The sequence below is a fragment of the Tachypleus tridentatus genome, chromosome 7 (assembly GCF_004210375.1).
Source record: "Tachypleus tridentatus isolate NWPU-2018 chromosome 7, ASM421037v1, whole genome shotgun sequence".
NCBI classification, from domain to species: Eukaryota; Metazoa; Arthropoda; class Merostomata; order Xiphosura; family Limulidae; genus Tachypleus; species Tachypleus tridentatus.
In genome coordinates, this window is record NC_134831.1 from 131,741,000 (window position 1) to 131,762,457 (window position 21,458).

Sequence of the window (21,458 nt, forward strand, 5' to 3'; positions counted from 1 at the left end):
AAATAAAAGGTACCATAGTTACATGGAAAGTATTAGATAATACTTGAACTTGTACCACAGTTACCTGTAAAGTATTAGAGATGCACGTTTTTCATTTTCCAATAGTAGTGGAATATTTCCAACTATAGATATGTTTAAGATCAAAGGACTCAATAAAATAGTACATGTAATATAAATTTGTTTACAAACATTTTAATGAATCATTCAGGTACGCTAAGTATTTATGCACCTAAAATGTGTGAATCTTTAATTAAAATTGAGAAAATTAGAATAATGACTCCATTGACATAATTTTTAAACGAAAGTGATATACATTTAATGTACAGTTTAATGGAACATGTCGGTTGCTAAAGAAAAAATATTTGTCTTTTAGTTGTATGTGATTAATGAAATGTTCTGAAGCCAATGTTTTGTAGGATTCCTTTAAAATGAAATTGTAAACACAATTTTATAAAAATGCCTCGATTTAACACTATTTTTGATTTAGACTAAGTCGTATACTCATACAAGGTGATAACACTATTTTTGATTTAGACTAAGTCGTATACTCATACAAGGTGATAACACTATTTTTGATTTAGACTAAGTCGTATACTCATACAAGGTGATAACACTATTTTTGATTTAGACTAAGTCGTATACTCATACAAGGTGATAACACTATTTTTGATTTAGACTAAGTCGTATACTCATACAAGGTGATAACACTATTTTTGATTTAGACTAAGTCGTATACTCATACAAGGTGATAACACTATTTTTGATTTAGACTAAGTCGTATACTCATACAAGGTGATAACACTATTTTTGATTTAGACTAAGTCGTATACTCATACAAGGTGATAACACTATTTTTGATTTAGACTAAGTCGTATACTCATACAAGGTGATAACACTATTTTTGATTTAGACTAAGTCGTATACTCATACAAGGTGATAACACTATTTTGATTTAGACTAAGTCGTATACTCATACAAGGTGATAACACTATTTTTATTTAGACTAAGTCGTATACTCATACAAGGTGATAACACTATTTTTATTTAGACTAAGTCGTATCCTCATACAAGGTGATAACACTATTTTTGATTTAGACTAAGTCGTATACTCATACAAGGTGATAACACTATTTTTGATTTAGACTAAGTCGTATACTCATACAAGGTGATAACACTATTTTTGATTTAGACTAAGTCGTATACTCATACAAGGTGATAACACTATTTTTATTTAGACTAAGTCGTATCCTCATACAAGGTGAAAGTTTAATTATACAATTATTCCAAGGTTGTCAGTATTGTAAAAATGGTTTTCAGCTGATAAACCAACTTGATTATGTGTAAGTATATATTTCATTAACTTCATTGAAATAAGCGAAGCATGTTAAGGGTGCTAATTTGGAAGGTCGAAGTTTTCTCCATTATTCAGAAAACAAGCGGGGACCGTTTAAAGACCGTGCTTATTATATTTAATTATTACAGACTGTCCAAGTTAAACCTGTAATTATATATGTCTGCTCACATGTTATTGACTTGTTGCATGCAACTCTTGTGTGAGGTTTCGAACTAAAGCTGGCTTTGCTAAATGTGAAAACACTTCTCTAGACAGATTCTCATTAATGCTTTTTTCTCAAGTATTAATGTATTTTGTGTTCGCTTAGAACCAACTTTTGCGATGTTAGATCTATTTGGTAATGTCGGTTTAATAGCTTCGGTTGTTTTCCTCTTTGCTGCAAACGCCTTTATACGTGCCTCATACCTCATCTTACACCAAGACGTCTGAACGCATTTTTAGTTGTTGCTTAAAACCGTGTTACGTTACTTCCAGGGAAATAAAATATGAATCATTCTGGATGTAAGTTCTACTTCAGTAATTAAATACATTAGTTCTGTTGCTTTTATTTCCAGCGTATTTTTAAAAGTTCCTGATAATACGTGTTCTGAGTCTTGTTTTTTTTTTTACTTCGCTTTCCATTTAATTTCATCTGACATGATGAGGTAAACATACTTTAACCCTCGTGAATAGAGATGTACCGTATTTTCCGGTTAATAAGCCAAATCGCCGAATAAGCCGAGGCCAATTTTCAGCTCTGAAAATGAGGGTTTTTTGCTTATTACCGCCCAATAAGCCGAAGCCATTTTTAAGAAGTGACAAGTTTCTTCAAAATGATTTCTTAGTCTCGTTTCAGCGTCAGCATGCATGTTGTGTGTGATTATTGGCGTTCTGTAGTAAAGCAAAACGTGTCGTATTGAGACAGAGATGGAATCAATATGTCATTCGTTATTGGCTCCACTCACTGTAATTAGGTAACCAATGAAATTCTAGAAACAACGTTTCACTGTAGTCTTAACGTGCTTTGCTGATGGGACAAAATTACCGCCTGTGGTCATTTTCAAAAGAAAAACATTTCCTAAGAAGAAAAAATTCCGAAAGGAGTGATCGGCCAATAAGCCGACCCCAAAAATCAGGTCCAAAATTTAGGGCCAGAAATTCGGCTTATTAGGCGGAAAATACGGTAATTAGAAACAACTTACTCGTACTTGATATTCAAGGTTAAATAACGAGGATTCTGTGAGTTTTTTTAATATATATTTTGGTAAGCATTGATGTATTCATATGTCCATGTAAATAAGTTAGAAATAAATTACAGTCCAGTTCAACTGATGCTCGAAATACAGTAATTAATGCTAAACACTCTGAGCAACTGTAATGTGTCACGTGGAATAAGCTATTAAACCTAATGTCTGTTCTAAATGTTTCTTATTCCCCGATACAAATTTTAAGAAATCAATATGACAAACTGTAAGAAATTTAGTTTTATTAGTTCACTTTACTAGTGTAAGCACTACTGAAGCAAATAGTAACAACAAACACTTAAAATAATGAAAACAATAAAGATAAAAATGGTGTGTTAATGTGATGACCTTTGTCATCATCGTCCAAGTATAAGAGATACCAATTTCATTTAGAAGGTAAATACTTTACATAAAATACATCTCTACAATGTAAGAAAATAACTCTAAATACCTCGTTTAATAACTGTTGCACAAATTAGTAAGTGGTAGTTATTGCTAAGACTCAAGTAGTAACTATTAATTTGCTTAGTTAACGGTGCTAAAGCCTAAGAAACTAACCTGCAATTGATTTTTAAAAAAATAGTTAGAAAGTTGAAAGTTAATTTACGTCCTGACTTACAAGCAATGTTGTTTAAATGTAATTATCAAGTTGTTGATTTCAAATAGTGAAAACACAAAAGCACTCAGTCTCTGGTAACGAACAGTGTGTGAACTTTGTATTATTTAGCTCAATTCTATACACGTAGAAATGGAATGGATGTTTACTCGTTGAAAATAAACTATAATGAGCACAACCAACACTTCCTGTGAATGTTATATATAAGGAACCTACTTGGAAATGAAGTTATGGTTGATCTGTTATTCATGAAAGTATTGTTTGTTTTAAATTTCGCGCAAAGCTACACGAGGGCTATCTGCGCTAGCCGTTCCTAATTTAGTAGTGTAAGACAAGAGGGAAGGCAGCTAGTCATCACTACCCACCGCCAACTCTTGTGCTACTCTTTTACCAACGAATAGTGGGATTGACCGTCACATTATAACGCCCTTACGGCTGGGAGAGGAGGGATTCGAACCCATGACCCTCGGATTACGAGTCGAACGCCTTAACACACTTGACCATGCCGTGTGAAAATATAAGATAATAATTATTGGTGTATTTGATACATATTAATGTATGTTAAACATTCATCAGAATTATTCAGTCTTTTAAAGCAGTTTCTTCAGAAATTTATAAAATCAATTCATATGCGTAATAGTAACAATGTTTTAACATAGTATGCTTTATTCGACGACGTGAAGTTTTACTTTACACAATTAATTCAATCTGATATACCTATTTGTAATATTTTTACCTTTTCTCACTAAAACAAATGATTTTGATAAACAGAATAAGAGGATAACATTCGACCTGATGTTGAGACCTAATCCATTTTTTGATTCATGACTTCTCGACACAGCCTGGGAGAGAGAATCATAGGAACACTTTTTAATGGTGGGTCCTTCATTGGAAATATCCGGATTTATAATATTTAAAGCTGTTATTCGATTATTCGCGGTGGGCACAACATAGAGTGCCCATTGGATAATTGTGAGCTAAAAACTTTTAGTGGTCAAACATAAACAATTTGTAGGTTTGAAATAAACGTATTTAAGTCAAAAGTGATGACTTATACTTGGTACAGTAATTTTTGCTTCTTTATTTACTTATAATATAGGCCCGGCCTGGCCAGGTGGTTGAGGCACTCCACTTGTAATCCGACAGCCGCGGTTGCGAATCCCTGTTACACCAAACATGCTCGCCCTTTCAGCTATGGGATCGTGATAATGTGACGGTCAATCCCACTTTTCGTTGGTAAAAGAGCAGCCCAATAATTGGTAATTGGTGGTGATGACTAACTGCGTTCCCTCTAGTCTTCGGGTTCGCATCCCCGTCGCGCCAAACATGCTCGCCCTTTCAGCCGTGGGGGCGTTATAATGTTACGGTCAATCCCACTATTTGTTGGTAAAAGAGTAGCCCAAGAGTTGTCGGTTGGTGGTGATAACTAATTGCCTTCCATCTAGTCTTACACTGCTAAATTAGGGACGGCTAGCACAGATAGCCCTCGAGTAGCTTTGTACGAAATTCAAAAAACAAACAAACAAACCCTCTAGTCTTACACTGCTAAATTAGGAACGGCTAGCGCAGATTGCCCTCGTGTAGCTTCGTGGAAAATTCCAAACGAACCAAACCAAAACTTATAATATATTCTGATCACAGTTTTAATAAATAATATAGTCTTATTTGTCATCACTAATAGAAGTATATATATCAATAGAGAAAGTATCATTAGGTGATTTATTTCTATCAACATAACTTTCTAAAAGTAAATAGTGACTATTAATACTATCAACCATAATCTATAAACTTCTCTCTTATTTCCGTAGCAGAACAGTTGTTTACTTACTATTGTTTTAAGCTAATGTAATAAGTGATCTTCACTAATGTGGGTACGTTAAGGTAAAAAAAAATTCTAATAATCAAATGATGGAAAGTATAAACCTTCTCACGAAGGCAACATTTTTTAACATAAACTGTCTTAGCAGTTTAAATGTCGCCTTCACTTGGTTTTTTGATAATGAAACAAATAAACCATGTAAACCTTCTTCAACGTAAGGGAAATAAAACCTTTACCTTTTGGTTGACCACTAATACAATGAACAACGTAAAGCTCTCCCACCACGCGATTAATAATTGTAAGCATATATATACTGGTTGAGTAATTATGAAATAAGTAACACAAAACTTCCTCAAGTATAGAGGTTGGTGTGTTATATTAAAATCGATTTTGGAAATTCACAATGTCGTTATCATCCACGTCGCCTCGCCCGATTATGCTTATCTGATGACCGTGTTTCTGAAAATAGCCTTGCAGCTCAGTTTCCATTGCCAAAAGCTCTGTCGTAAAACTGTGTTATGGAATTAACACTACAAGCCCCCTAGTGTACAAGAACAATGAACGTCTAGCACCCGTTTTAACAAATCAGTCACATAGAATTCCATGGGCATTGTTGTGTCCGGCGACATGACCACGATATATTTGTAAGGAATAGCACGAATACTTGTATATTTCATATTCCAAGTGCTTGAGATACACGAAGACTAAACGGGATATAGTATGATTAACAGCCTTATCTTGACGAGACCGTACTGTGTTGGCCTTGCTTCCAGGTGAGGAAATCCTTTTGGTTATATTACTTTCCTCTTTTATGGGACGCGTGGACAGCTTTTGACAATTACCTTTGTGTTCTTTGATACTTGTCTGTTATAAGACACTACAGTTTCCTTATTATGCCTGGGGTACAACTTCTTAAAGGTATTTTTCCTGGATGGTCCTGGTTTTCCACGTTGATACACGCATTTTTTTTTCAAACCCATTAAGTATAAAGAATTTCAGTGTCTTGGAAATACTAAATTCCAAATCTGAACACATTTCTATGGCTTGAGTGATAAACGTTTCACGTTGGAAACATATTATGTACCTTTGTTAAAATTCATCACATTATCTACGTAAAATCAAACACTGCTAAAATGTAGTTCTCATTAATGCTGTTCTACCGTTGTGACTTAAAAAATGCAGTTCTGATTTATGCCGTACTACCGTGACTTTAAAAAATGTAGTTCTGATTTATGCCGTACTACCGTGACTTTAAAAAATGTAGTTCTGATTTATGCCGTACTACCGTGACTTTAAAAAATGTAGTTCTGATTTATGCCGTACTACCGTTGTGACTTAAAAAATGTAGTTCTGATTTATGCCGTACTACCGTTGTGACTTAAAAAATGCAGTTCTGATTTATGCCGTACTACCGTGACTTTAAAAAATGTAGTTCTGATTTATGCCGTACTACCGTGACTTTAAAAAAATGTAGTTCTGATTTATGCCGTTCTACCGTGACTTTAAAAATGTAGTTCTGACTTATGCCGTTCTACCGTGACTTTAAAAATGTAGTTCTGACTTATGCCGTTCTACCGTGACTTTAAAAATGTAGTTCTGATTTATCCGTTATACTTTAATTTTATATTAGTCGTGTTTGTCTCCTGGCTTGCTAATTTTCATATTTAAGACCACGTTTCGTTGGTCTCCCCCCCCCCTACAGTGGCAGAGCAGTATGTATCCGGACTTAAACCGTTATAAACTGGGTTTCGATACGTATAGTCCATTGTGTAGCTTTATGCTTAACTGCTAAACAATGAAACAATCAATCGTTGGTAAAGAGTAACCCAAGTGTTGTTGGTGGATGTTTTTGACTGCTTTCCTTATCTCTACTCTGTCACGTCTAAGTTAGGAATGATAAATGCATATAGCTGTCCAGTAGTTTTTGGCAAAATTTAATAAATAAACAAATTAACAAATTCAACCCTTTGTAGTTAATTAAAAATCACAGACGTATTCCCAGTAAATGTTCTAGTGATTGGTTGCTCGTGAAAGGAGTGAACAATGTAATCTTCCTCAGTTGGTTGATTAGTAATAAAGTAAACAATGTAAACCTTCTCTTATTGGTTGATTAGTAATGAAGTAAACAATGTAAACCTTCTCTTATTGGTTGATTAAAATGAAGACGACGAAGAATAAAGATCTTTTTCAACTAGTTAATTAATAGTTAAGTAAACGATGTAAACATTCTTCAGCTGATTGGCTAATAACAAATGAAATTCACAACGTAAACTTTTCTTAACTGGTTGAATATTAGTAAAGAAAGTGGATTTTATTGTTATTGGCATTTTCAAATTGAACGTCACATTATGTTACAAATAAGCTTAAAAACAGCCCAGCGTTTGCCAAGATTTAAATATGGCTGTCTCTACTTTAAGCATGAAATCAGAGAAAGGGTTATCAGTCAGAAGCAACCTATACAAGCTATGTTTCTATTCCTAAACTATTAGCACTATTGCCTATTATAGTTATAACGCTTCAGTAAGTAAGGAACGTGTTTAATGATATATCACGGCTCTATCCTCGAATCTACTGAGTGCAGCTGAAATGGAAACAGTTAAATTACGTCTGGTTCGAGTAAACACAGTAATGTAAGCATCCGAAACGTTGACCAAGAGTTCAGTAGATAAACATACAAACATGCCTTTCAGAATTAAACTTTAAACGAGTGTTATTAGCAATGATTAGATGAAGTTAATTATTAAAATGAAGTACATATTCTCCCTCGGTGGACTCAGCAGATAGTCCGATGTGGCTTTGCCATAAGAAATAAACACACACACATATTCCCAACAATACAGAATTATGTACAAAGTAGATTTTGTGCTCATGAGTGCGATTCGTATAGGAATCCACACGTTCTATTTTACTTGGTATTAATGGGATAACTGAGCAAAAATTTGGTTATTGAAAATTTGAACACGATAAGTTGTTGAAAGCTATAGATCACCTCCTTCTGTTAGTTGTTTATAACTGATTAATTATCTCTCGTCACACGTAAGTTGTTTTGTTGGGTCATCAGGTTCTGTAGTTAAAAGAAAGCTTGCAGACTGGAATGTACTTAATCTGAGCAGTTCTCTTCTTGAAATATTAATATTATATTGTAATTAGCAAGTGTTCAAGCGCTCATAACTTGAACATGTAGCAATTTCAAGGTAGATTTATTTTATCATGACTTCCAATACTTTGTTGCTGGCAAAATGTGGAATTTTTGCTGAGAAGTTAAGCAATTATTTTGACTTAGTCTCTCTATTAAATGTTAGATAATGAAAATTGTTTCCAAAAATAATGAACCAAAATGTACAGAAGAATCTGGAATTCTACTAGTTGTTACTGTTAAGCGATTAAAATGAGTCAAGGGAAATATGAAGTTGTGACGTGTTCTTAATGTTCTTAAAGTGATACAGCCTAAAGCATTTGTGTTCACCCAACTACATGAATAATCAAAGCTGTCCAGGATTTGCATTTTCAAAAGTATTTATCACGTCCTTAAGCCTAACTTTTCTTGATCATCTGTTTCATTTTCAATGTTCGAACGAAACGAAAGCTCAGTATCATTCCTGGAAATTTTCTAGGTTTTCAATACTAGACAGTATAGTAAAAATATTATGCTAGATCATAAGATTATGTTTTTATTTTACTTTGTCCTAAGAAAAAGCAGCACTTCATGCTTAGTTTGGATTTGTTTGTTTTGAATTTCGCGCAAAGCTACATTTCGGGTATCTGCGCTCGCCGTTCCTAATTTAGCAGTGTAAGACTAGAAGGAAGGCTGCTAGTCAACGGTCCCCACCGCCAACTCTTGGGCTACTCTTTTACCAACGAATAATGGGATTGACTATGACATTATAACGCCCCCACGGCTGAAAGGGCGAGCATGATTGGTGCGACAAGGATTTGAATCCGCGACCCTCAGGTTACGAATCGAACTCCTCTACCCACCTGGCCATGCCGGGCTTTCATGCTTAGTGAATCACATTGTCCACTTACAGCTAGACCAATTTGGATTTCAAAATAGCTTTATTCGTTTAAAAAATGTGTAAGAGCTTTTTTTTTTAGTACATTTAGGGAATCACTTATGTAGAACCCAAGCGCAACAGATCAATAAGCTAGCTTATGAAATGTTTGAGCCTTAGGCTGTAATATTTGTCTGTTCAAAAATATGATTCAATAGCAGCAAAAAGCAATTTCCAAAATAAGTAAAACCTTATTGCGCACAAAATATAATGCAAGTTTTGAAATTGACGCTTTAGTATCTTAACCGTTTCACGTTTCGTGCTTTTTAACATATATGTGTATTATTTAATTTTTCGAAATGCAATTACACCATTAATACACCCAAGATTAAAACGCTGAGTGCATAACACGTTGTTAAGAGAACATATAAACAAACTAGAAAACCTTTGGTAACAGGGAAGGAACACGAGCGCGAATAGGGAATATTTTGACGCTGAACATGATATGTAAAACCAAGTAAACCAAATAAGTTCTACACATTGTCGTTCCAAAGGGCAGTAACGATAAAAAAGTGTCATTATAGAATACATTCAGTTGAGATTGATAATTGTTTGTTCAATAAGACATTTTTTAAAAAAATGTTTTATCGACAGGTTAATCGTTAACGATAAGGAAGAAAATGTTATCGAAATCACTTATTGTTTGATATTTGTAATTTCTATATAAATTACCAGCGTAACACATTTATATATAAATATCAGTTACTGACAAAAATATTTTAACTGCTTATTTAAAGTTGGATTATAAGTCAAATCATTCTCATATGTGACCTTGAAGAGCAGAACGTTTCAGATTTTACGAAAAAAAAACAGATTTTTTTTTATATAGATTTAACGACAAGTCTTTTAGAACAAATGAAATCTGGAAAAACATGTTGTGTAATTGAAGAATTTTAATGTAAAAATAGTGAAACACATTTGTAAATTTGTATATATATTTGTATATATATTCTTTATGAAAGATTAAAAAGAGTTTTAACTGTACAAGACCCTCGTTTAAAATTAAACATTTTTTTTATTATATAAGCATATGGGAATTTATTACGAAAGCCAAAACAGTAGCTATAAATATGTCAGGTAAACTTTAAAATTATTAAATATAGTTTACGTATATTTTGTTTTCACACCACATAAAAGTCGTTTGAAATATGGATATGCAGCATAAACATGAGCACTAACACCATCTACTGCCTAGAAAAAGACATGACGTAACACTGAATATTGTTTGTTTTTTGAATTTTGCACAAAGTTATTCGAGGGCTATCTGTGCTGGCCGTCCCTAATTTAGCAGTGTAAGATTAGAGGGAAGGCAGCTCGTCATCACCACCCACCGCCAACTCTTGTGCTACTCTTTTACCAACAAATAGTGGGATTGTCCGTATAATTATAACGCTCCCACGGCTGAGAGGACGAGCATGTTCGGTGAGACCGGAATTCGAACCCGCGACCCTCGGATTACGAGTCGAACGCATTAACCCACCTGGCTATGCCTGGCGACAGTGAATACTGTAAGAATTATTTGTTTATATTCAATTAAATAGTTTTAATATTATTTCATGAATAGAATGGCGCTTTTAGAACCTCGAAGTAATTATTAAGACTTACAAATCGCAAAGAAATAGAAATATTCTACAGTCAAACTTTAAGTGTGAGATACTTTCGGTTACTTGAGCAACTTTATTTGTAAGATTACTTTCAATAGATTTTTGGACGAGTTAATCGCACCAGTTATAAAGAAACATTAAATTCTGAATATTTTTACCCCTAAAATCTGTTGAGTGAAACAGAAGTGTTTTAATTACAAAAACAATCTTAATAAGTCTTCGTATCTGGTTTTATTGGATTCCCTTTACGATCAATGAAAAGAAAAAAAATAATAAAAGAAGTCAATAATACTAATTTACTTTATTAAATTAGCCGAAACTACGGAGGACAAGCTTTATCAAGGGTATATTTGCTTTTCCAACAGTCTTTACCGAATTAACACGAGAACAAATCACTGTTCGTAGTGAAAACTTATAGATTTCAAAATATCTCCCATTGGACCTACTGAACACAAACGTATTTAATAAAAAAGATCAAAGCTATACAAACTGAATCCGGGTTACTCCGACGACACAATAAAAAGATAAAGTGTGACAAGAAAACAATAGAACTTATTACAGCCGCGTAAGGTAAGAGCTGCTTACTCTCAATACATCCAAATCCTTCTAATGTCTTAAATGTTCTACTATGAGATTACAATGTGGTCTATTTCTACACGTGTTAGACCCTCAACAATTTCCAATCTATCCTAATAGAAAAGTCACTAATTCATAGGGAAATCAAAAACATGTTGCTCTCTAGAACATGTTGCCAGTTGAGTTATTCAATGTATAACCTTCTTCGCTGTCACTTCCATTTAATCACAGGAACTGTTTATTCGAGGTAAAGTGTTTTTAACGCCTTCCTTCTTTTAAGGTATTAATTCATTAGTGTCTTTAACAAAACGTGATGCAATGATTTTATTTGTTTTAATTTTTACTACACATCTTAAACAGGATTGTTTAATACTATTTCTAGGCATTCGTTTATATTAGAGAATCGGACTCTGAAAACGGTAATTTCCGAAATTTCTTCTAACACGATCAACATCGTTTGATGTGATTAAAATAGAATCAATCTCATGACCTCTTGACTTATAACAAAATATATATATATATATAAATATACAGTAGAGGACCCGTAGATCCCTTATCATATTACACGACATGGCAAAGAAAGTGAAAGGTAAAAATAAGTTATTTGATATAAATGTAATATAATTTTTAAAATTAAACGTAAGAAACAGGCAAAGGTCACTCAGACGCTTGTTCAGGTGTACAAGAATGTCCTCAGACCATACCTTATTATGCTACTTGTGATTTCATAAATGAAATACTAAATGCAGGTCATACATTTCCTGAAATAAGCACGACTAACAGATAACCCTTTTCTGTTTACTGTATTTTGTTTATGAGTGTTTACTTGAGGCTGACATAAAACAAGAACAAATAAATGTACAAGTTGTCAAACAACTAGTACGATAAGTTCAAAATATTTTCCCATGAAAATGAAATTTCTTACACTTTTGTTTTAAGTACTTTCATTGGTTTAATTGTAAATGGTCACTTGATTATTAATTATAAATTACTTTAAAACACTCATAATTAACCAAAGAAATATTAAGGTTTGTTGTACAAAATTGAAGTGTGACGGAAAAGGCTAAAGACAAATAGAGTTAACAGTCATCGTGTTCTGTTCAAGCATGTGTGTTTTCATTTTAAAGTTAAGAAAAGAGGCTTTATGCGTTTATAAGAACCATAAAAGAGAAATAACACTATGTAAAAAATCTTAAATTTTGTAACTTAAATACCTATTTATATGATGTTCCATATTTGTTTATATAAAGGATGCAAAATATTAGTATTCTGTAAATTATGAATAAAATTACAATTTCGACAAATAAATGATGGTCAAAGTATTTATTATTATCCAATCTGTTAGAGGAAAACAACAACAAACCTTCATTTTGCGAATTAACATTTCGTTTCCTTTCAAAATAGACGCACAACAATTTTTTTTCATTGTAGTTATAAAATAATACAAATAAATGTAACTGCCTATACATTATATAGAAATATTAATTCTTAAAGATAACTCTAACATAATTAAAAGCCTTTAATGTTCTCCGTTGTTTGTGGTTTTTTTATTTACTTGTTAATTACGCCCTGTAATTAGTTTTCAACTACGAACTTTGCTGCCATCTACATTTCCTGTAAAGTTTTAATTAAGATAGCATAGAACTTACGAGTGAAGTATTTTTCAATTAATTACCAATAATACAAAACTATGTTAAGAAAGTTAAGGATAAGAAACTCTATCAACATTTAACTGTGGAACACAAAAAACAACATATTATGTACAAATAAATAACACACTGTGCAGTAATACATAAATATTGAACTAGCAGTAGAAAGTTAATCTTCAAGGCAAAATAATTTAGATTTGAATTATGTGATACTAAAATACTGTAAAATAATATAAAACGTTAAGGAAGAAAAGATAATTTAATGATATAGATCAAAATAGTCGGAGGTCACATTTCACAGTTTTTAATCCTTTGAACGCAAGATGAACGTGGACATTTTTCTTTAATATGCAATCGCATAAACACAGAACGAAAGTACAAAATAAATTGTGATATTTTAATTAATAAAAGTCGCGATAATGAATCTTTAATTACATGTTCTCCATCGTCTTTTTCTTTTATCCTGAAGCTACACAAGCGCTACCTGTGTGTAATCCTATAATCCTTCATAATTGTAAATTTGTAGACTGCAGCTAAGGTATTTTTCAGACCGACATTAAAAGGTCCCTTGAAACTTAGAAATCATAGACAGTAAAGATTAGTTAGTTAAAATATAATAAGTTTAAATAATTAGTTGTTTTTTTTTAAATACTTACTGGGGCTGCTAAAGGTATTTCTCTTAAGTGTTTTTTTTATATATATGCTTCTCTTCGTGCTTTTTGATATATAGTGACCACTAACAAATTTACGAAATTTACCAAAACATTCAATACACTTATAAATGCATTTCTGTGCGTTGCACTTCACAGTTTATCAGTGATTATCGTGGAATAGTTTCAAAATAGTTTGTGTTATTCGACACAATTTAGTAAAGTTGTTCGGCCCTATTTTAATGTTCTAACGTTTTACGTATGTTTATATAAGCAGTTTCAAGAATGTCTACATTTGGATTTTGGGCATCCCAAACCATGGTTGAGAGGGTTCTCTTGACCTCTTTTTTTTACCAGAATATCATTTCATCATTTTGCTTTAAGCTTGAGATCACAGTTTCGCTGAGAAACAAATATCCTCATGATAAGTCTGTTCCTAAGCGAATGACATGATGGATGAAAGTCTGCATTTGCCAGCCAGTAGTGATAGTGCCATCAATTTTGTGTAAAACACGAACAGTAATGGCCGAAATGCAGTTCAAAACTTTTCCCGATACCCACTATGATTCACTGAAAAGTTTGTACGTTCATTATTATACCATTTTCTTCACTCTCATTGAAAACACTATCGTTAATAACAAACAATTTGTTATTAGATTCATCTGCAAAGAGCACAAGTCTCAAGCTTTATTTCACTTGTTTGGGCACAATATCCACTTTAACCATTGAACCTCAACAGCGGTTTCTGAACAGTTACTTGTCTGTTGAGACCACTTCGTGCTAATTTGGATCGTACTATTATCGAAGTAGTATTCGTACTTGTATTTACAGCAAGCCGTTAACAGGATTTGTATTCAGTCGTCGTTTGACTCAAAAAGAAAACATCGTGAAATACTTAGCATACCTTTTGTTTGGTTTCAGTTTTCTTCCTCGACCACCGCTGTTTCTAAGAGCAACAGTTCCACGTACTCTCTTCAGAGTTTCCTATATACATCTGTTACTGAAACATGAATTCTGGCCACATATATATTTTTATATGTAGTACCCATCGATAGCCAAATCTTTGATTTCTACTCGGTATTTGAGTCCTTGGAATTATGACAGGATTATCTTCAATGACCAGTTATAATATGAAGATTTGTACTTTTATAGGCGATTATACTGATTTGTCACTTTCTGATTGGTTGAATAAAAGCCAGTCAAAGTGGAAACTATTAAAAAGTGACTAAGAATGGAAAAGTTCATTTTTACACGACGGTGTTGTTTTTATTTTGAGTACAAAGCTACACAATGGGCTGTCTGTACTCTGTTCACTACAGCTGTCGAAACCCGGTTTTTAGCATTGTAAGTCTGCAGACATACCGCTGTTTCACTGAGGGGCTTTAAACGTCGAAGAGATGGAATTCTCGTAGCACGTATCTGTGATACATATTACTTCCTCACAACTTCTATAACCATTTCGAATATTATTTATTGTTATTATATAAAAAAATTTGTGAATAATAGTAATACATCCATAAAAAAATATTAGATACTCTAGAGTGTCAGACTTATGTCTGTTTGATTTAATTTATTTGCTTAAGGTATGTGTTTTTCTTATAGCAAAGCCACATCAGGCAACCTGCCGTGTCCATACTTGCTTAGAAGACGTAAGTATATGTCTTATTTTACTTGTTTGCTGGAAAAGATGTTACTGCATGCCGAGCTTTAATTTGTAGGCTTAAGAAGACGTACGCCCCGGCATGGCCAGGTGGGTTAAGGCGTTTGACTCGTAATCCGAGGGCCGCGGGTTCGAACCCCCGTCACATCAAACATGTTCGCCCTTTCAGCCGTGGGGGCATTGTAATGTGACGGTCAATTCTACCGTTCGTTAGTAAAAGAGTAGCTCAAGAGTTGGCAGTGGGTGGTGATGACTAGCTGCCTTCCCTCTAGTCTTACACTGTTAAATTAGGGACGGCTAGCGCAGATAGCCCTTGAGTAGCTTTGCGCGAAATTAAAAAAACAACAACAAATAAATAAGAAGATGTTAATACGTGTCTTGTTTTAACTTATTTCCTTGGAAAGACGTTAACGCGTGTCTCATTTTAATTTTGATTTTAGGCCTAAATATAATATTTACTTTTAATACTATTCTACACTCTTAAATAAGCAATCACGTTTCAGCTAAAGTTTCACAAGAAAATCTATCCTGAAAATATACTACCATCAAACAAATCGATAGAAAAGTAATTATGTTGACAAGTGTGCCTATTTCTTTCAAGAAAAAAGACAACCAATTACCGGTTTATGAAACGGAAAATTTTGAAATTTTGTTTTCAACATTAACAGAAAACGTCCGAATGAATATTCAGGGAAAATAAAAAAAATAATTTTCAGAAAATACTCTAGTACGTTGGTATACTAAACTCAAGTAAACACGAAGAAGTAAAAGCATATCCTATATGTATCATATTAACATTCTAAGCCAAGAGCCAACATTTACGTGATAGTAAGTAAAGTATAGTAAATGTTTTGTTACTTTCACTAACAATATTGACTATAAGGTTTGATACATATAATTTTATTGTTTTTAATTATATACTTTATTGTAATTTATTCTTTATTGTTTATATTGTTTTGCGTTGTCACTAAATATACAGATTTGAGATTGATCATAATCGACTAACGTAGCTGAGCCTCGTGAAATATTATTGGGTTTACGGCCGAAAATATCGTTAACAGTGAGAATACCGGACTAACAAAATAATGGATTCTAATCTTAATAAGTGAGAACGTGAGAAAATTAACTATATAAACTAACTGGTAGATTTGATTTTTGTACTGAATCAATAGTTTATTCTGTTCAAAAATTAATATTAAATGCTAATCTAATAAAGATTGATCTATATTAAGGCGCATTTGTTCATGTTTATCCTTTGGTTAAATGTCTCATTGCAGTTGCCTAAGGTAAAGAATAACTTCATTAGAGCAATTTAAAAAAAATAGCAGTTACGTATTATACGAGTGTAAGAAATACACGTTTTGTTAGAATGAATCGAATTTGTTTGTAACTGTCAAATGTACGGAAGTAAATTATTTCATTTTCAGTAACAACGTACTGCAAGTGTTAAGTTTGTTGACTGACACTGTATTTCAGAGGTGGTAAGTAGAAGGGCGGAACTTCAAGTATTTTAGTATTAACTGTCATTGTTTATACAAGTCAGATAAAGATAATATAAAAGAAAAACTGAAAAAGAACAAACAGATTTTCGTTGCATTTAGTCTCCATGTCAAATCCTTAGGATATAAAGAACACTACAATTGATATTCACATGTGTAATTACTTGTAAATCAAAATAAACACTTGCCTGTCGTTGGAGCGTAAATGTTTAAGTACAAGCAGTCTTCACTCTGATTCAAGAGTTTCGGACGAATGCGTCGAAGGTAAGCCAGCCTTCCGGGGGGCATCGTCTCCAGTGCTTTGGTGTGATTTATAATATCGGGAAGTGTCTGTGGGCAAACTGGACCGAACTTGGAAGCATTTCTGATTCCTCGCCAGTGAGGCGGGGTAACCGGCGGCATGAATCTCAGGGAGCCAACGGGGGCGCTCGCATAAGGAACGCTGTAAAATACCTCAACAGGTCGGAGGTCCTTGTTGGTTTTAAACTCCTGAATTATTCCTTTCAGAGATCCATATTTGGTCATTACAACTCTGTAGCTCTCGTGGTCTGTTGCTCCATGAATGTAGCGGAAATAGACGAGAGCGCCGAGAAATATAAAATGTTTAAGTGATTTGAGCCTGTCGCGCATTTTAAATTCTGCTTTTCGATTTAGTGACATCTTATGATATCAGTTTGTTTAGCACACCGAGTCTTTGAGTCACCGGACAGTGAACGATAGCTGATTGAGTGATTTTGTGTTATACGAAGAACTGAAAGTCACTGTCTTCATCCTACAGAAAAGTGGAAATTTGCTAATAATATCTTTCCATTTATAACAGTAATTATTAATATTTCTGAAAGCTGAATAACGCAGTAGGCGGTTATTAGAAAATTACGGTACGAAGTCGAAAAAGAAAATTATTATGAAACTTCATACTTCCTGTAGTCAATGATTTTTTTTTCGGTTTACGCTTTAGCGACCATCACGATGATGAAAACGAATTCATCTGCCCTTGAGGGTTTCACGTCTATTTCTAGGAGAACGGCAGGAACGTTTTCTCGAAGTAATGGAGAAGAGCGAGTCGTTTAATACACACGCATGCGCCTTACTATTTGTCTCTTTATGATGTTCAAAGTTAGACGTGAGTAGTAAGACGAGTATCTCCAAGACAAATAACTGTACTTTGTTCGGTTTGTTAAATGATGAAAGTTTGTTTATTTGTTTACTGATATCCGCACAAAGCTATGTCAGCCTTTTTAGATTTGTGCTGGGGAACTAGACGGAAATCGGTTAGCCATCAGTATCCATCGCCAACTCTTCGGCTGCTACTGCCTCACCGAATGGAAGGTTTGACCGTCACCCTAATAAAGCATCCATGGTTCCAAAGTGCGTGGCGTTATTGTTTGTCGTTAGCGGCTCGCGAACGCTGAACCCGAAAGTTTAAAGCATGGTGCTCTCTGGACCACACAAGGTTTGTGATGAGAGTAAAACATGATAAATTTATCAAACTCCTCATAACAAGTGGACATTGCTTCATTTTGTTTCTTAGTACACAGCTGCTACAGAATGAGACGTTTCATATTCTATCCATCCACGAAACTGAAACATGAAATTACCAACGAACCGGGAGGAAACATATTACGTTTAAATTGAAGTCTAGACGTCGTATACTGGATTTAATTTTTTAAGGGATAAACGCAGCAGGTTCTTACATTATATATACTAAGGTAGCATGCACTTTGAAAGAATTATATAAATCACAAAAAATTAACCGATAACTTGAACTTTTTCGGGAAGGTATAACTTTCTTTAGGACGGTCTGGCATGGCCTGGTGTGTAGGACACACAACTCTAATTAGAGAGTCGAAGGTTCAAATCCCCGTCACACTAAACACTCTCGTCCTTTCAGTCACGGGGTATTATAATGTCGTGGTCAATCCCACTATTCGTTAATAAACGATTAGCTCAATAGTTGGCGGTGAGTGGCGATGACGAGCTACCTACCCTCTAGTCTTACACTGCTAAATTAGGGACGGCTAGCGCAGATAGCCCTCTTGTAGCTTTGTGCGTAATTCCAAAAATCAACAAAAAAATAGAATGGTTGAAGTTATAGACAATGAGTCATCTGACACGTAGACTGGGGTTATTGTTGAATTTGTAGAATCATCTGTTTCATCAATGATACCTAGACTAATAGTATATAAAGTAAACCATACCTAGATCAGTACGATAGTATATAAAGTAAACCATACCTAGATCAGTACGATAGTATATAAAGTAAACCATACCAAGATCAGTACGATATAGCTTTGTGCTAAATTTAAAAAAGCAAACGAACAAATTCTCCAGGAGTGAACTGGGAACTTGTTTATGTTATTATAACGAAGAACAGTAATATTGATGTTTTCTTCAAAGACAACCGTGTTCTAATCAACCATGTAAAAATACAAAGTGCATTCAAAATACCTTAGATCTTGTACAGCAAATGACAATAATTTAGATAATCACATATTTAAAACAGTATCTGTCAGTATATTTGTCTCTATTATTGTTATTCTGAACACAATTAATCCACAGGTTAAATAACGAACAAGAAAAATATTTGTTGAAAGTGTTATTGTAGAAGATATTTATGGTTATTTATATATTCTGCCTATATATATATATATATATATATATATATATTACCAAAGGCATCACACGTCGGTCCGGCATGACCAGATGGATAAGGGATGTGGTTCGTAATCCGAGGGACGCGGGTTCGAATTCCCGTCATATCAAATATGGTCACTCTCTCAGTCGTGGGCGAGTTATAATGTGACGGTCAATCCCACTATTGGTGGGTAAAAAAGTAGCCCAAGACTTGGCGGAAGGTGGTGATGACTAGCTGCCTTCCCTCTTGTCTTACACTGCTAAATTAGGGACGGCTAGCGCAGATAGCCCTCGTCTAGGTTTGCGCGAAATTCAAAAACAAAAAAACGATAACCGACATCCCAGACGCTCATTAAATCACGGGGTATACGTGGGTTGTAATTATTTTGGCGGCTCATTTTTTTTTTCTACTGTTCTCTTGTAACTAGGGTTTTGAATAATTCTTATGGATTTCACAACATCATACATAGTTTTTACTATTACATACTGTAGTTTTCCTACGAAAACGGGAGGTTTCATGAATATTCGCAGCGTTTCATATAGTATATTAGTCTAGGTTTTCGTGCAAAATACACCAAAAATTTTGTTATAGGCTTGTGAAACAAAAATATGAACAACAATAACAAAAGAGTAGTAAAATACGTAATCACATTTTCAGCGAAGTACGAATATCAGTCTACTAATCGTCTACTCTGAGAAAACTCACTGAAATAGACGAGGAAAACCACATAGAGACAAAGTACGACAATGAACTCGATAAACGATGAGCTCTCTAACAGGCCCGGCATGGCCAGGTGGTTAAGGTATTCAACGTGTAATCTGAGGGTCACGGGCTCAAATCCCCGTCGCACCAAAAATGCTTGCCGTTTCAGTCGTGGGGGCGTTATAATGTGACGGTCAATCTCACTATTAGTTGGTAAAAGAGTACCCCAACAGTTGGCGGTGGGTGGTGATGACTAGCTGCCTTCTCTTCAGTCTTACACTTCAAAATTAGGGACGGCTAACGCAGATATCCTTTTTGAAGCTTTGCGCGAAGTTCAAAGAAAAAAAATTCCTTAACATAAATATTTCCAATTAATGCACTATAAATTGCAAAAAAATATTTTCTAATTTATATACATTAGCAAATACTCGATTTCTTCAATGGCAGAAAGTGAAGGAAAGCAGTTGGATTAATTTAAAAAAGACAAACTACTCTATGACATACTCAATACCGGATTCATTACTACTGTCCAAGTTTATTAATAACCGTTCTTTTTTTCTGTAGCAGCTGATCAAAAGTATAATTAAGAATAAGTCTAAGACACTGCTATAAATATACACATTGTTTGATCGAACAAAACGAAACATTTTCAACTAATATAAAGATGCTTAAAGTACTGCTACTTTTCTACGATGCTTGAATGGCTTCGAAGAGATTATGTTCTTAGTAAAAAAGAAAACTTTAGAATGTGGAAATTTCGACTTTCAAGAATCAACTTCAAAATAGGCCTACAACCTTCAGAGGAGTTTGTTTAGCAGCTGTGCATACAATTTGTCGCTATTTGTGCTGTAAACTTTTGTGCTTGAATAAGTTCGAAAGTTGATAAAATCCATTCTTTTCTTTCAAGAGTCCTGTGACCAATGCAGGAGATCTTTTTAGTACGTTTCTCTCGGTTTTAATAAAAATATTGCTATTATGAATATTTTATCAGACCTAGCCACTGGGACAGAAGATCTTAAGTATTGTTTTAAATTCAAAAACAAGCCTGCTTTTTAAGAATATTTTGCCCTACGTTCTATTTCATTTTCTGCGAAATTCCCAGGCAACCCCAGTTATGAATAACTACGGTGTTTCATGATAGATTATTAGTCTTACGCTATTTTTTGCAGACGATACATAAATTATTAGTATGGTATTTTAAATGATCTACAAAGTTCTACACGACTAATAAATAGATTTTACTTAGTTATTTAATCGAAGTTTGCACAAAATAATATTATGATATACGTTCTTCATCTCCTGTTGGAATTTCAGCAATTTTGTCATCTAACTCGACCAGCATGTCGCTCGATATTTAAAATAATAAATGTTCCAATATTAATTTATTTTAATGTTTCACTGTATGTAATATATTAAGAA

The 21,458-nt window shown here is 33.8% G+C and overlaps 1 protein-coding gene across 1 annotated transcript in view; it reads right to left on the reverse strand.

Moving 5' to 3' along the window:
- The window catches only part of LOC143257812 (neuroligin-4, X-linked-like), a 92,987-nt gene extending 75,655 nt beyond the window's left edge, over positions 1–17,332 (reverse strand). The window contains exon 1 of the mRNA XM_076516841.1: positions 16,891–17,332. Within this exon, the coding sequence (XP_076372956.1) occupies positions 16,891–17,332 (442 nt within the window). The remainder of the gene's footprint in view (positions 1–16,890) is intronic.
- Positions 17,333–21,458: the final 4,126 nt, after the last annotated feature.